Raw genomic sequence first — 15,370 nt, forward strand, 5'->3', positions numbered from 1 at the left:
GTACAACTTTTGGGGAATAAGGGCTAGTTGCTTCCTTGGATACTCCTGGAAGGGCATTTTAAATGTCAATGAAGCTATGGGGATGAAGACTTTGCAAAAAGTTTCAAAAAAGAGTAAATAACGGTCTATAAGCTTTTTATGAGCTAAAGGCATCCCCGGCCAAATGTTGGGTCAAACAGGATTTGACCCAAAAAAGTCTTGAGACAAATGCCTTAAAGGTAGTTTCAAACTAATCTTACCCTTGTTATTCCTAGAATCCTGGGTCCTAGGGATGAGAATTGTTTTCTCAGTTCATTTAATAATGAACCAAATTGTATAACCTTTATGAAACCAATTAATCCGTTCCCCTCTTAGTAACTGGGCCTCTATCAAAGTTTACATGAGATAATCCTATAGATAAAACCACATTTCATGTTTTATTTAAACATCTTTTAGAACCAGAACCCCTTTTCCACCCTTTTTTTTAGGTGCAGCCACCTGAACTTCAGCCCCAAATCCAATACTGCTGTGGTGGAAGTTGTATCACATGACTTATATCGTGGGTAAAGGAATTTGGAGGTTGACGTTCAGAATACTGTACTACCATAAAAATAAAGTTGTTCCTGGTGATGTTAGAAACAGCCAGTATACCTTCAACTAAAAAGTTATTTTCATATAATTTGATGTCTACGAAACTGCACAGACGCTACTTTTAATCTGCTGGTTGGGCATGGTGTTGTGGTACGTTATAGTGTTTGGAAATGCTGTGGTGTAACTGTTTATTGGTTATGTAATTGTTGTTTTATTACCAGGTGGTAGTTGACACGGCGCAAATTGAGAACAAGGAATCGTATGCTCCACAAATAAGTCTTGAAGGATTAAGAATACTTGTACAAGTTCCATCTACATGGTAATTTTTTTCAAGCGCTGTAATTTATGTTAAAAATGTATTGGATCATGCTGCATAGTAGTGATGTCAGTGGATAAAGTAGGTAAGCACGAAAAGCTGTGTGATGCGTGTATATGAGTACTGAAAAGCCAAGACAGAGACTAGTAGTTAATCAACCAGTAACGGAAAAATGAAAGCATTTTATATGCATTGGAATAAATTGTACCATTACCCATTACAATTTAAACGAAATTATTTAAATTTAAACTAAATTTGCTTCAGAAACACTGAAGTTATTATAAATAAGCAGCTGTTGAGTCTTGGTGGCAGCCATTCAAGTTGAAACCAGTTTATGCAGCAGTTAACAGATAAGCTGTGTGGGGTAAAATTGTTCTTTTTCTCAAACAGGAAGATAAATCAGAGGCAATTCATTGCTCTCTGCAGAAGTATAGAATGAAAGCCTTTCTTGTGTAAAGGACATTTCTTAAAGGAGAAGGAAAGTCATTTTACCGACCCTGGGTTCTGCCAGCGAGCACCGCAGAGTGATTGTCTCCTCCTGGGGCAGATGCATGCGCAGCCAGCTTTTTCTTGAAGTTCAGCTTTTCACTCTACTGCGCATGCACATCCATGAGAATAAAGAAGAACAGGAAGAGTTTTGCTCCATGGTGCTCACTGGGAGAACCCTGGCCTGGTGCAGTTTTCTGCAAATACAATAACTTGGGGTGCATATGTTTTGGCATGCCCAAGAAAAAGAAGATTCTCCTTTAGAACAGTGTATATTAAACCATTAAAACAATTTGTTTTTAAAGGTGGCCATACACGGGATGATAAAGCTGCCGATATCGGTCATTTAGACCAATTTGACAGCTTATCTGCCCGTGTATGGGGGCTTCCGACGGGTCTTCCCGATAGATATCTGGCCACGATATAGATTGGGAAGGTTTGATTTTTGACCGACCAGTCGGAGCCCCTTGGCGTATCGTAATTTGATCGTTCGAATTACCCCCGATATAGCCGTGCCGTTAGTGGCATATCAGGGAAAGATCCGCTCGTTTGGCGATGTCTATGGCCAGCTTAAGGCTTTGTTGCTGCATAGCAGTATAAGTAATCTTCCTGTTTGTTCTCTCAGGCACAGTAATGCATGTTCCATAATGCTCAATCTGTTTTTCTAGGTGTTTGAAAGAGGATCCAGCTACTATGTCTCTGTTGCAGAGAAGTCTGGATCCAGAAAAGACTCTTGGGTTGGTTGATGTGCTATACACTGCAGTATTTGACATCACAAGATGGAAAGAAGGCCGGTATGTATCCGTTTTTCCCTTTTAAAATATTCTATTAGTATGCTTACATTTTTATGTGCATTTGTGTATTGCAATTCTCATAGCACTAAAGTTTTCTGCCACCTAATTTTTATGACTTGTAGGCTTGTAGTGTTTACACACTGAAGCAGTGCAATAAATGTGTTTTTTTTTTGTTCATAACTGCTTTGATATTTTTGAATTCTTGGTAATCTGAAATACTTCACAAAATGGTTATCTGTTGAGTATAAAGACCCTCCGATGCTGACCAGTATCCATATATTATCAGGTGATTGAGCAGGTTGAAATGTTCTGATGTGCTTAAATAAAATAAAAACCTTCCATAAAAACTATTTCTGCCTCTCGTTTCCTTCACTGCCTTTACAGTGGGACTCAAGGAAGCAAATGTAGATTTTGTCAATAGAGATATAACAACAATTTCTTATATGAGCTGCCCTTTCAGTGCTACCATTTCAGTGAAGATCTAAGCACCAAATGAAACTCCCATAACTAAAGATAAGATCCAGTCTAATCTGCTACCAGATTCAATTTACTGCTACACACAGCTTGTATAAGAGCTAATAAATAATTGTGTATAGGATATTTTTTACTTTCCAGAGCCAAACATGCAAAGTTTAGTCTTAAATAAGGTAAGAAAGGTTTTTAAATGGAGAACACCTTGTATCTCAAGTGAAGTAGAGGAATGGGCATCAGGAAGAATAGCGCACACACTAACGGCAAGCAGAGTTCAGGAAAACTAAGTCATATATCCCAAAAATTTTAAAAAATGAGTAGACTTCAGAAAAGGGAGTGTCTCATTCAACCCTTAAATGACATACACCTTAAAGCCTACAGTTTGAGGATTCACTTAGATCTATGCCACAACACTTGGCAATACGTGATGCAACAAGAAAAGTTGGCAGAGAAAGGGTTAAACACAGATTTTAATCAAACTGTCATTTGGGTTTTGGAGCTGGACCTGTTTCTGATTTTGTCAATTTTTTTTTTTTTACAGTGAGCAAGCTTTACCAATCATCCAAATCCAGTTACAGCGTGAATCATCTGAATTTGGAAATCAGATGGATCTCCCACATGGGAATGGTAGTAAGTCAACAGGAGGACTTCAGAAGACTTTTTCTAAACTTACTTCAAGGTTCACAAAGAAGGCTTCATGCAGTGGTTCAAATCACAGTGGGAGCTATTCTGTTCCTCAGACACCTTCCAAAAATATCTTAACCACTAATAACTCGGATGAAAAGGCAAAAATCTCCAGTAATATGGACTCAAAGTTGCAGAGCATCTTAAACATTGGTAGTTTTCCCAGGTCCGCAGATGCTTCACATAATGCTCAGAACACAAGCTGCCAGTTAGTAAATGGGTTCCTTGTTGACAGACGTGGAGATCTGTTTAAGGGAGATGAAATGAAAGATGACAAAGGGATGAATTTGCCCACTGACCAAGAAATGCAGGATGTTATAGATTTTCTGTCTGGCTTTAACTTGGGTAAGTCTCAGCAGAGCTCACCTGTGGTCAAAAGAAAGAATTCAGCTACATCATCTGGAGCAACAGAGCAAAAACAGGGTACTGTAAAGCCACAGTCCCAGTCGGTGTCACATGTTCCCATACATCCAACACCACAGGGATTGCTGCAACAACCACCACAGCTGCAGCTGTCGCAGAAACAGCAGCTACAGTACTATCAGCATTTGTTTCAACCAGTTGGTCAGCAACAGCAGCAGCAGCAACAACCGCCACAGTCTCACGGACCTGCAAAATGGCCGAACAATTCCACACAGCAGCCAGCACAAAGTGTTGGAAGTGGAGTACCTCCCCATAACCAGATGAATCAGTGGAATAACCAGGGTGTGTCTGATCTAAGTTCTGACTTGTACAGCTTGGGTCTTGTCAGCAGCATCATGGACAACATGATGTCAGAAATGTTGGGACAGAAACCACAAGGACCTAGAAATAACACCTGGCCAAACCGGGACCAAAGTGAAGGAGTTTTTGGGATGCTGGGAGATAATTTGCCTTTTGATCCTGCAGGTGACTACGCAACTTTTTTTCTGGTGTAAAAATATGACTTCTCTGCTTGCTCTAGCTTCTGCAGCAGACCAAGTCACCTCTATGCTATCTTTGTTTCTTTGTCCACATACCGTAGAGCAGAATCATTTAGAATGCTTTTTTGAACAATTTTTCAATACAAGTGTAACTGTTATATTAACGGCTAGCGCAACTGTGGAGAGGTTTTCACTGCAAGGGTTAATTACTTTAATTACTAATTAACCACAAAGGATAGCATTGTTACTGCTTTTTAAATAATATATAGAGAGAGCTATTGGAAAAGATAGCATCCTTGTTTTACGTACAAAGAAAGCAGGTGGGCCAGCAACAGATATACCATAAAAACAATAGACAAATACAAGGGTCCTCTGCACTCAACCCATTATCAATATATTTAAGACAGAGACATTTTGTGCATACTGCTACTGAAAAATGCCTTACCCTTTAAACAAAACAGGGATTGTTTGTCCATATATTGCAATATATTTAAGCTGACAACTACGTCAAATATATATATATATATATATAAGAATTGGAAGTAGCACACACTCCAAGTTAATTTACTATTTATTTATTATATAAGGCATCAACGTTTCTGTTCTCTGTCTAGAACCTTTGTCAAGTTGCAAAACCAGACCATTATGGTTTTGCATTTTGATAAAGGTTCTAGACACAGAACCAAAACATTGATGCCTTTATATAGTGAATAGTAAATTAACTTGGAGTGCATGCTACTTCCAATTCTTTTATATATTCCAAATTAAGCACAGCACCCAGAATGAATGGAGCTTATTAAATGAAAGAGAACGTGTGCGGACTTAATTATATATTTCTGTGTTTTCTTTCTGTCATATAGTTGGCTCAGACCCTGAGTTTGCTCGGTATGTGGCTGGGGTAAACCAAGCTATGCAACAAAAACGGCAAGCACAGAATGTCCGTTGTCCAAGGAGCACCCGTAGCAACTGGCCCCATCCTGATGATTCTCACAGAACATGGCCTTTTCCAGAATATTACACAGAAGGGTAAGACTATCTCCTTAGCATAAGTGACAGCATAAAGAAATACTTCTGTCTGTTAGCATATGGTCAGTCAAGACTCAGACTATTGCAGTACTTTGACATTAGAACACAACTATATTAAACAGCATGGGGTAATTGTCCACAAATAAGGCTCCCATCATGGGCTGACACACCAGGAGATTAAGTAATTTGTCCATGGTTGCAAAGAGCACCCTAGAAGAGCCTTATACACCCTGCTGGCCTCTAGTTTGATGACCCTGTTTTTGGAGGAATGGAAGCTTTTGCGGGACAATAAATTGTTCATTATTAGTAAAGTATTAGAAAAGGCTATAAAAATCTTTTAGACAACCGGTACTCGGTTGGGGTTCTACTGTATATTTATCCAGCAAGAATGCGAATCGCCAGGCGGGATGGCATATGTATCGCTTTGGTTTTCCCGAAGTTGCCACACGAGGAAACTTCAGGCCACTTTGGAAAACCATTTGGGGAGGTTAGTCTTCCGTAGTAGAGAATAATTGTCACTTGGCGACTAATCTCCCCTTGTGCCACCACCCTTAGGCTTGGAGATCTAAATTACAGAACACCCCAGGTCCCGAGCATTCTGGATAACCAGTCCCATACCTGTACTTGGTATTTATTATATACTGTATTATAATAATGTCTGCTGACCCTTACAGAGGAAATAAATATGCATTTAGTAGCAGTTTATAGAAACAGTTCTACGTTGTGTTTTAAAATGATGATTACTGTTTCACTCACACAGCACTCCATTTTTAATATATAAATCAAATTGTGCACCATCTCCTTTCCTTCTGCAGTGATGTCTTGAACAGGAGCTGGTCGGGTACTCAGGGAGACTCTGCCAGCTCCAGTGATGAAACCTCCTCAGTTAATGGAGACAGTTTGTTCTCTATGTTCTCAGGGCCGGACCTTGTTGCTGCAGTTAAACAGAGGAGGTAAGCACTGAATCATCAATGTATTACTTGGTTTTTTTTTTGGTTTTTTTTTGTCACTTTTCATTGTGACCATTTATTAGCGCCCCTGTTAAATATGCCATATTGTAAAATTAGACCAAAATAATAAAGCCCTACACTGTGCAATAAATGTACGTAATTAATCTTCATTGTAAAAGTGGTGGCACAGTTGGTTACAAATTACTTGTAAAAAAATATGAAATCCTTTCATATTGTTCTTTGAAGGCTGTATTATTATGTGTTGGCTGCTTCTGTAAAATATTTTTTTTGCCTGGATTTCTGCACAAAAACAAATCTTCCTGATTACATTGAGCTTCAGGAAGGTAATGTGAATGAATGAGTGATCAGGGGCTTGTGGGTTGACAAGTGGACAAAGTCATGATATGCTGCACTGAATACAATTGTCCTCCAGACTTTGCCCTTTCCCAATATTATTTACACATTTGTGCTGCTTGTAGGGTTGGCTGTGTTTGATACAGGTCAGTAATACAAGTTAGGGGGAAGGGCTCGAGGGGAATAACTTTAAGGGCAGAGACACTAGAATCGAAATCACCCACGGGATGGCACTCGGAGCGCTACGTTTTCCAAAGTCGTCTGAAGTTTTCTCGTGATGCAACTTCAGGCGACCCTGGAAAACTAAGCACACCGATTGCCATCCTTCCAGCGATTTACATTCTAGCCTGCGGGAGGCAGTTTGGGGAGATTAGTTGCCCAGAAGAGGAGATTTGTCTCTGGGTGATTAATCTCGCCCTGAATCTGAGCGTGTGTCTCTGCCCTAAGGCAAATGGAATTTTTTTCTGCAGGCTGCGAGATTTGGATCTGCTCCTTTCTGCAGCTCTGTTAATCTGCACTGAAAAGTACAGCGTCCGCTTGAGTTCAGGTACACAGAGTAGAGGTCAGCCCAAAAATGCCTGCTTTCTTGTTTTTCAAGCCAATATCTGCTCCACTGTTTTAATATTTTGGTTTCCGGACATGGAGAGGCATAATATAACAACATTATAGAGGCATTAACAGACAGATAAGATCTTTGGTCCATGGAATTTCCAGCCTTGTTATCTGAATACCAGCCTCGATAGAAATGAATTTTAGGCCCCAATGTGGGCCATTACCGTATATACTCGTGTATAAGCCGACCCGCGTATAAGCCGAGGTACCTAATTTTACCTATGAAAACCAGAAAAACTTATTGACTCGCGTATAAGCCTAGCAGCCAGAATGGAAGGGAGGGCAGAGGGTGGTACACATCTGTTCTGACATGGTCCCCTGTAGCTGTTCTGACAGACAGAAGAGCAGAAAGCTATTACTTTGCATATAACATGGATGAAAGGCAGGACACCTGCCCCACAGCCAAAAGTTTATGTCCCTCTACATAAAAAGTGGCAGGCACAGCAAAGAAGCCAGAGTGGCACAGTGACTTCATATTGTGCCCAACTACAACTCCAAACTGGACCAGTGCCCATCAGTGATACCCACAGATATCCAGAAGCACCAGGGGCCATTAGAGCTGCGCCAGAAACCCTTATCAAAGCAATGAATGCAGCCATGACACATCGAGGCAACCCAGAGCCCAACAGAGTAGAAATTGTACAAAGTGGCATCACAGCAAATAGATGAGCAGTCCCATTACGGCCCCCAGACCCCAACAGTTATATGGGCTGAAGCTGACCCCCCTACCTGGGAAAATAATTACCGCTGATGGTCCTGCTCTGGCACGTCCACACTGCCCGGTAACACCATGGCGCGACTGCTCTGCGGTCACTGCGCAATAAAAACTACATCTCCCAGCAGCAGCGCGCGTCATTTCCACGTCGGAAGGCATCAACAGAGCTCGCAAGGAGAGTTGTAGTGCACCAAGCGGGGGCAGGAATACTTCCCGGTAAGTTGAAAAAGGACGTATGACCCGCGGGGGGGAGAGACATTGCTGACCCGCGTATAAGCCGAGGTAGGATTTTCAAGCACATTTTGGGTGCTGAAAATCTCGGCTTATACACGAGTATATACGGTAAGTTGCAGTGACTTAATTGCTGCCAATATCTTGCTGCATATAGCTAGGGTAAGAATGCATGCGATATGTTTGGAAATAATATGTTGTTTTTTTTTAAATACCCTTCAACAGAAAACACAGTAGTGGTGAGCAGGATACTAGCACGTTGCCATCACCACCTTTACTCTCCTCAGTAGATGATTTGAATCAGGTGAGTTAAAAAAAAATCCTTGAAAGGTTTTATGTAAATCTGAATGCAATTTATACAGTATATACCTCACATGGAAAAAAAAAGTGTGTTTCTATTTCAATGGAGAAATAGGTATGTTTGTAAATGTTAAATGTAAAGCTGAATTCTGTTATAGTCGGTTACTTGTTTCCTGCAGTGGCTATATGGGTGCTGTCTTAAAACCAATAAGTAATAATGGAAAATGGTTTAGTTTTTCCCTGAACCCCAACTGCCCGTTATCAGGATCGTTTACATATATAGAGACACTGTAATCAACTCTTTATAAACAAAACCCACCTTTCCATCAGCTACAACCTTCGTCAGGCTTTAAGATAAAGAGGGGCTTATTATAAAGAGGTGTACCTGTGAACTGGTTATATGTTTTACTACCTTCTCCTCCTCAAGCAGAACCAGGAAGATAAAAGGGTTTCTATTTCTTGTTTAGTGCAAAAAAATATATATTTTTCTTTTGTTAAAACAATAGGTAAAAAGTTTAGCACAAGCTTGATACATTGAAGTCATGTTGAATGGGGGTATAGTGGCTCTTCACAGAGATGTACATGTGACAGATGACAGTTTAGTGCAAGACTGAATATCCTTCAAAGATATTACTATTTAACATTATGTAAGCTTAGTATGGAGATAAAGACTCTACAAACCTTGATTTATTTTCTTTCTTTAAACCAGGAGAATAAAACCAAAACATGGCCACCCAAAGCTCCATGGCAGCATTCGTCTCCACTCACCAACACAATGCCCAATCAGAGTTCTTCTATTTACCAAATGGCAAATCCTGTGAGCCAATGGAATGACACCATGCAAATGCTACAGTCACCAGTTTGGTCCACAGCCAGTGACTGCGCTCCTCCAACAGGGATTTCCTCCACATTTGCCTACGCACAGCAACAATCACAGCAGGCAAATAAGGGCTTTAAATCTTTCCCAATGAAGCATGAACGGAGACCCTCGTACCTGCACCAGTTCTGACAGTGACAACAGCAATGGCAAATCGAGACAAACTGTCAGTTTAACACCAATATGTCTGCTTTGTTTCTGGCAAATCCACTCTCTAGAAACACTTATTTATTTTTTTTTCTAAATATGTAAGAGTGAGTTTGTAAGTGTTATGATCTTGTGTTGAGCGGAAGAGAAACAAACGTGTAGCCACGTCTTATACAGAGAGCAGACAACTGCTTTATACACTCACACGTTGTGCTTCGCTATGAAAAAAAAAGCACAGTTAAATTAAAAAAAGGGGGGGGGCTTTCTCCCCTTCTTGAAATGCTCTAGCTTTTGGTTGCAGTTGTGGTGGTCTGATCTTTTCTCAGCAAAACATGCCTCTTTTTGCTAATTTAAAAGCTAGTTTTGAATTTTGTATAACAGAAGTTTCAAAAACAGACATTTTCTATCTATGGGCCTTGCTGGCCTTTACTGACTGTTGAAACCTCTCATGGTATGTTCTGTTTTATTATGTGTGGAGGTATGAAAGGTTAATGCAACAAGAATACTATCCATGTGCTTAGTGAAGTGAGCTCAGTGTGGAAGATCTGACAGATGTTTGGAGTGATTGTTTTTAATACTGATGTCCAGGAAACCGACCTTCCTTAAAGGGGGACTAACGCGAAAATGAAAATGTAATATAAGCTTCAGCATACTGAAATAAGAAACTTTCTAAATACAATCAATGAAATATTCTATACCATTTCTGAAATAGTCAAGTTTATGTTCAGTATCCCTCTCTCAGCATCTGTTTCTCTTCATTCTGTCTTCATGCAGCAGTTGGGTGTCAGATAGTCATTGACAGTTAGATCCAATATATCTTATAGGGGGCTTCCTTTCCTAGCAGATGAATTAGAGCTCATTCAAATAACTGATTCCAATACAAACAAAATCTAACAAAATAACTGCCTTTTGCACAAATTCTGCATGTAGAGAGACAGGATTTCTGGTGACTTTAATAGAGTGAGCTCTAATACATCTTCTAGGCAAAAGGAGCCCCCCTATAAGATATATTAGATCTAACTGTCTTTGATTATCTGACACCCAACTGCTGCATGAAGACAGAATGAAGAGAAACAAATGCTGAGAGAGGAATAGTGAAGATAAACTTGATTATTTTAGAAACGATGCAGAATTTTTAATTGATCGTATTTAGAAAGTTTCTTATTTCAGTATGATGATGCTTAGATTTAATTTTCATTTTGGTGATAGTTCCCCTTTAAGGTTTTGAGTCCAGGCTAATGACTTAATGGAATGAATAGGAATAGGATTTGTTTTGGGTACAGTACTTTAAGGCAACCAGAAGAACAAATTTAGAGCATTTGTGGCACTGCTTCAAGTCAGAATAAAAGTTTTATTTTTTAAGATATGCCATTGGAATGATTTAGTTGGAAAGGACACTCAAACACTTGTTTATTAAAGGGGGTGTAAACCAGAAAATACCATTTGGCCAAGTGGAAAAACAGTGTGATGCTAGGCTTTCAAAATGCACTCATTATAACGTTTTCTAGGGCTTTTAAGTTATTTGTAAACATAGGTGCAATTGAAAGCTTCTTTTTTTGTTTTGCCCTGCTGGTTGTGTCTCTTGAAACTAGGGATGCGCCATACTTAACTGAATCCTAATTTGCATATGCAAATTAGCGGTGGGAAGGGGAAAACATTTTTTACTTCCTTGTTTTGTGACAAAGTCACTAGATTTCCCTCCCCGTCTAATTTGCATATGCAAATTCGGTTCGGCTGGGCAGAAGGATTCGGCCGAATCTGAATCCGGCTGAAAAAGGCCGAATCCTGGATTTGGTGCATCCCTACTTGAAACACTGGGACTGATTTTAGCAAAGGTTGAAGCAAAACTGCTGCCACATACTATTCATTTTTTATGGGATTTGAGTGTATAAATATGCACTCTCAATTTCCCCTATTGGTAAATATGACAGTTGTGTTTCACCATTGGATAAACATCCCCAATGTAGCAGAAGTCAGCCTTGCATGCTTCAGTACAGGTCTGTTACTCAGCTGGCTTCTGCTGCATATTTTTAGAAAAGAGGGAAAATCAGTAGCAATTACATTTACAAATAGCTTTAATACAACTGAAAATGTGTAATAAGTGCATATTGTAATGTTGCTTAGAATTATCTGTCTTTTAGGAAAAATTCTATTCTGGTCACACAGAGCGCTTCGTTTTCTGAAGTCGCCTGAAGCTTCCTCGTGAGGCAATTACGGGCGACTTCGAAAACGAATCGCTCCGTGTGCCTGCCCCCAGGCAATTTACATTTTAGCCGGCGTAAGGCAGATCGGGGAGATTAGTCGCCGCCAAAATAGCAGATTTGTCGCCTGGCGGCTAATCTCCCCAAATCTGCCGTTTGGCCAGACTCTTGGGGGTTTCAAGAAATAGTCATAGTACAACAGCTTTTCATATATAGGATGGTGCTGCTGTTACAAACTCACAAATAGCACTTCCATTCCATTATCCGGCTGCTCTAGCTAGAGGAACCCATGTGTCACCTGTGTAACTGGCAGTTTTGCTTCTAATATTTGCTCAGAATGTGAAAGCAAGTGCTCCATTCACTTCATTGGGGTAGTGTGTGGCAGATACACATGCTCCAGTGAGTATGTACTGCAGGAAGCTGGGAATCTCTAGTGAGTTGCTAAGCCGTATAATAGTGGCTTTCTTAACCTAAAAGTCATGGTCATGGTTAGCTATCACTCATTATTGTTGATCATAGAACAGAAGGAAAGTGTTTATTGTGATACCAGCTTGCTGTTATTGAGAAAACGCCACCTTTGTAACCCTCCTCTTTAAAGGATTGGTTCACCTTTAAGTAAGCTTTTAGTATGTAATAGAATAGCCAATTCTAAGCAACTTTTTCCATTGGTTTTCATTATTTATTTTGTATAGTTTTATAATGATTTACCTTTTTCTTCTGACTCTTTCCAGCATTCAAATGGGCGTCGCTGACCCCATCTCAGAAGCAAATGCTCTGTAAGGCTACAAATGTATTGTTATTGCTAATTTTAATTTATCATCTGTCTAGTGAGGTTCTCTCTTATTCATATCCCAGTCTCAATGCATGGTTGCTAAGGTAATGTGGACCCTAGCAACCCTAATGCAAATTGAAGAGCTGCTGAATAAAAAGCCAATCAACTCAAAAACCTTTAATAAAAAAATGAAAACCAATTGTGAATTGTCTCGGGAATATCACTCTCTGCATCATACTAAAAGTTATCTCAAAGGTGAACAACCCTTTTAAGGTACAGGTATGGGATCCATTACCATGATTTTCTAGTAGACTTAAGGTATGAAGATCCAAGTTACGGAAAGATCCGTTATCCAGAAAACACCAGGTCCCGAGCATTCTGGATAACAGGTCCCATACCTGTATATCCTTCCATTTTGTCACTTGGTAACATTCACATTTTAATATATATCTATCTACCTTTGATATTGTTCTGTATGGCCAAATACATTATGCACACGCAGTTCCTGATGTAGCTGAAAATACTTTTGGGATATTTAAATCTTTGAATTTTTCTTTAGGAGAAAAAAAATGTGAGCTGGCTCAGACAAAAAAATAAATATCTATATATAATAGTAAATTAAAGGAAAAAGTAGCATATAGGTGAAGTGAAAAGAAGCTATATTTTTGAAGAACTGAGCATAATGTCACTTAGTAGATATAAATAAATATATATATATATATATATATATATATATATATATATATATATATATATACACACACGTATGTGCCATGGAAACTGATCAACCTGTGGAATTGGGAATCTTCTTCCAACCAAAGTGCATGGACACACGCTAATGGTGCTTCACAGTGAAATTGAAATCCAATATGCCCGTATTCTATCCCATTGTATCATACTCGAGGTTCAGATATTCTTTATATATAAGTTTCTATGTATTTAAAAAAAAAATTGTCATTTCATCTTTTGGAAAAAAAAAATCTAACAGTTAAAAAAAATCCATATTTTTTAGTACTATTGACAGTATTAATCTTATTTTTGTACTTTCTTAAATTGTTATATCACTAATATATGTGAACTCATTCCCGTGAGTAACAAATTGTGTTTCTAAAAGCGGTATCGCCACTCAAAACGATGGAAATGTTAAAGCACATTTTGTTTTTTCACTTTCCATTTTTTTTTTCCTTACAGATTGAAAGTTTATCTATGAAACCAAAAAAAAATAACTAGAGAAAAAAACAAAATACCGAACACTAAACTATTTAAAGGAACAGTTCAATGTAAAAATAAAAACGGGTAAATAACAGGCTGTGCAAAATAGAAATGGTTTCTAATATGGTTAGCCAAAAATGTAATGAATAAAGGCTGGAGTGGCTGGATGTGTAACAGAACAGAACACATTTCTGCTTTTCAGCTCTCTAGGCCCAGATTTACAAACTGGGCGACCCAGGCCGTCTCTGCTGATCTCCCCCTCTCCATCCGCTTCCCCTTTTTCTTCCTCCTCCGCGTCTCCCTCCCCTTCCCCCTCAGCATCTCTCTCCCCTTCTGCTTCCCCCTCTGTGTCTCCCTCAGTGTCTCTCTCCCTGTCCGCATCCCCTTCTGCTTCCCCCTCCGCGTCTCTCTCACTTTCCCCTCCGCCTCCCCTTCTGCTTCCCCCTCCGCATCTCTCTCCCCTCTGCCTCCCCTTCTGCTTCCCCCTCCGCATCTCTCTCCCCTTCTGCTTCCCCCTCCGCATCTCTCTACCTTCCGCCTCCCCTTCTGCTTCCCCCTCCGCCTCTCTCTCCCCCCTTCCCCGCCCCGTCTGCTTCCCCCTTTGCGTCTTCCTCCCCTTCCCCCTCAGCATCTCTCTCCACGTCTGCCTCCTCTTCTGCTTCCCCCTTCCCACGTGCATGTGAGTATATACGCATATGTTAAAATTGCGCATGTGCAACTGACTTTAATGTGGCATGCTGCCCCTGAATTTTTGCTGGCCTGGGCCTTTGTGGCCTTGCCACAAATCCGGGCCTGCAGCTCTCTAACTCTGAGTTAAGGTGGCCATACATGGATAGATCCGCTCGTTTGGCGATGTCGCCAAACGAGCGGATCTCCCTCCGATATGCCCACCTTGAGGTGGGCAATATTGGGCAGATATGATCGTGGGCCCTATGGCCCAACGATCGGATCCTAGCATCCGCAAACGGGCGGTCGGATCGCATGACCGCATCAACGAACAGATGCGCCCGCGATCCGACGGGATTTTTAATCCCATCCGATCGAGATCTGGCCGACTTTCGGCCAGATCTCGACCGGGGAAGCCCGTTGGGGGCCCCCATACACGGGCCAATAAGCTGCCGACTTGGTCTGTCGGCAGCTTTTATCGGCCCGTGTATGGCCACCTTTAGTCAGTGACTTTAAGATTCAAAAGCAGTAGTTATGACCCATGTCCTTCCCCAAGTCACTGATTGGTTACTGCCTGGTAACCAATCAGTGGAAACCAAGAGAGCTGAAAAGCAGGAAGTAGTGTTCTGGCTATTATGTTAGACATCCAGTCACTCCAGTCTTTATACATTACATTTCTGGCTAACTAACTACTGGTATATTGGTTTTATTACCCAGTTTTTATTTTTTACACTGAACGGTTCCTTTAAAGAGAAAACAGAATGGGGTTAATGGGTTTGGCAGCAGGCCCAGAATGTTACCTGTGTGAGAACGCCAAGGTTCCCTGTATTTATTTGCTCATGTTTTTCGTCAGTCCGATTCTTTACCATGTTTACAGAGACTCGTTTGCTGTATTTAGACTTTTGTAGTGATGTGCTTGGCGTGTTGCTTTTGTCTGTGATTTGTCACAAAAATGGTCCCTTCTAGTTTTGATCTCCTTACAAAGGCAAAGTGGTTGCTTCAGACGTACAAATGGTTTTCTTTCAGTTTCCAAGATGCCGAAAATATTCGAATTCCCAAATCCTTATTTCCCCCCCTGCACTTA

The 15,370-nt window shown here is 40.4% G+C and overlaps 1 protein-coding gene across 2 annotated transcripts in view; it reads left to right on the forward strand.

Annotated features, from left to right (window-relative positions):
- The window catches only part of garre1.S (granule associated Rac and RHOG effector 1 S homeolog), a 57,376-nt gene extending 47,426 nt beyond the window's left edge, over positions 1-9,950 (forward strand). For both annotated transcript variants that reach the window (XM_018240481.2, XM_041561214.1), the window contains exons 8-14: positions 792-889; positions 2,041-2,166; positions 3,179-4,209; positions 5,084-5,249; positions 6,065-6,202; positions 8,337-8,415; positions 9,121-9,950. In XM_018240481.2, the coding sequence (XP_018095970.1) occupies positions 792-889; positions 2,041-2,166; positions 3,179-4,209; positions 5,084-5,249; positions 6,065-6,202; positions 8,337-8,415; positions 9,121-9,420 (1,938 nt within the window). In that variant the 3' untranslated portion in view covers positions 9,421-9,950. The remainder of the gene's footprint in view (positions 1-791; positions 890-2,040; positions 2,167-3,178; positions 4,210-5,083; positions 5,250-6,064; positions 6,203-8,336; positions 8,416-9,120) is intronic.
- The last annotated feature ends 5,420 nt before the right edge of the window (positions 9,951-15,370 follow it).

This window comes from Xenopus laevis, chromosome 4S, assembly GCF_017654675.1.
Source record: "Xenopus laevis strain J_2021 chromosome 4S, Xenopus_laevis_v10.1, whole genome shotgun sequence".
Lineage (NCBI taxonomy): Eukaryota > Metazoa > Chordata > Amphibia > Anura > Pipidae > Xenopus > Xenopus laevis.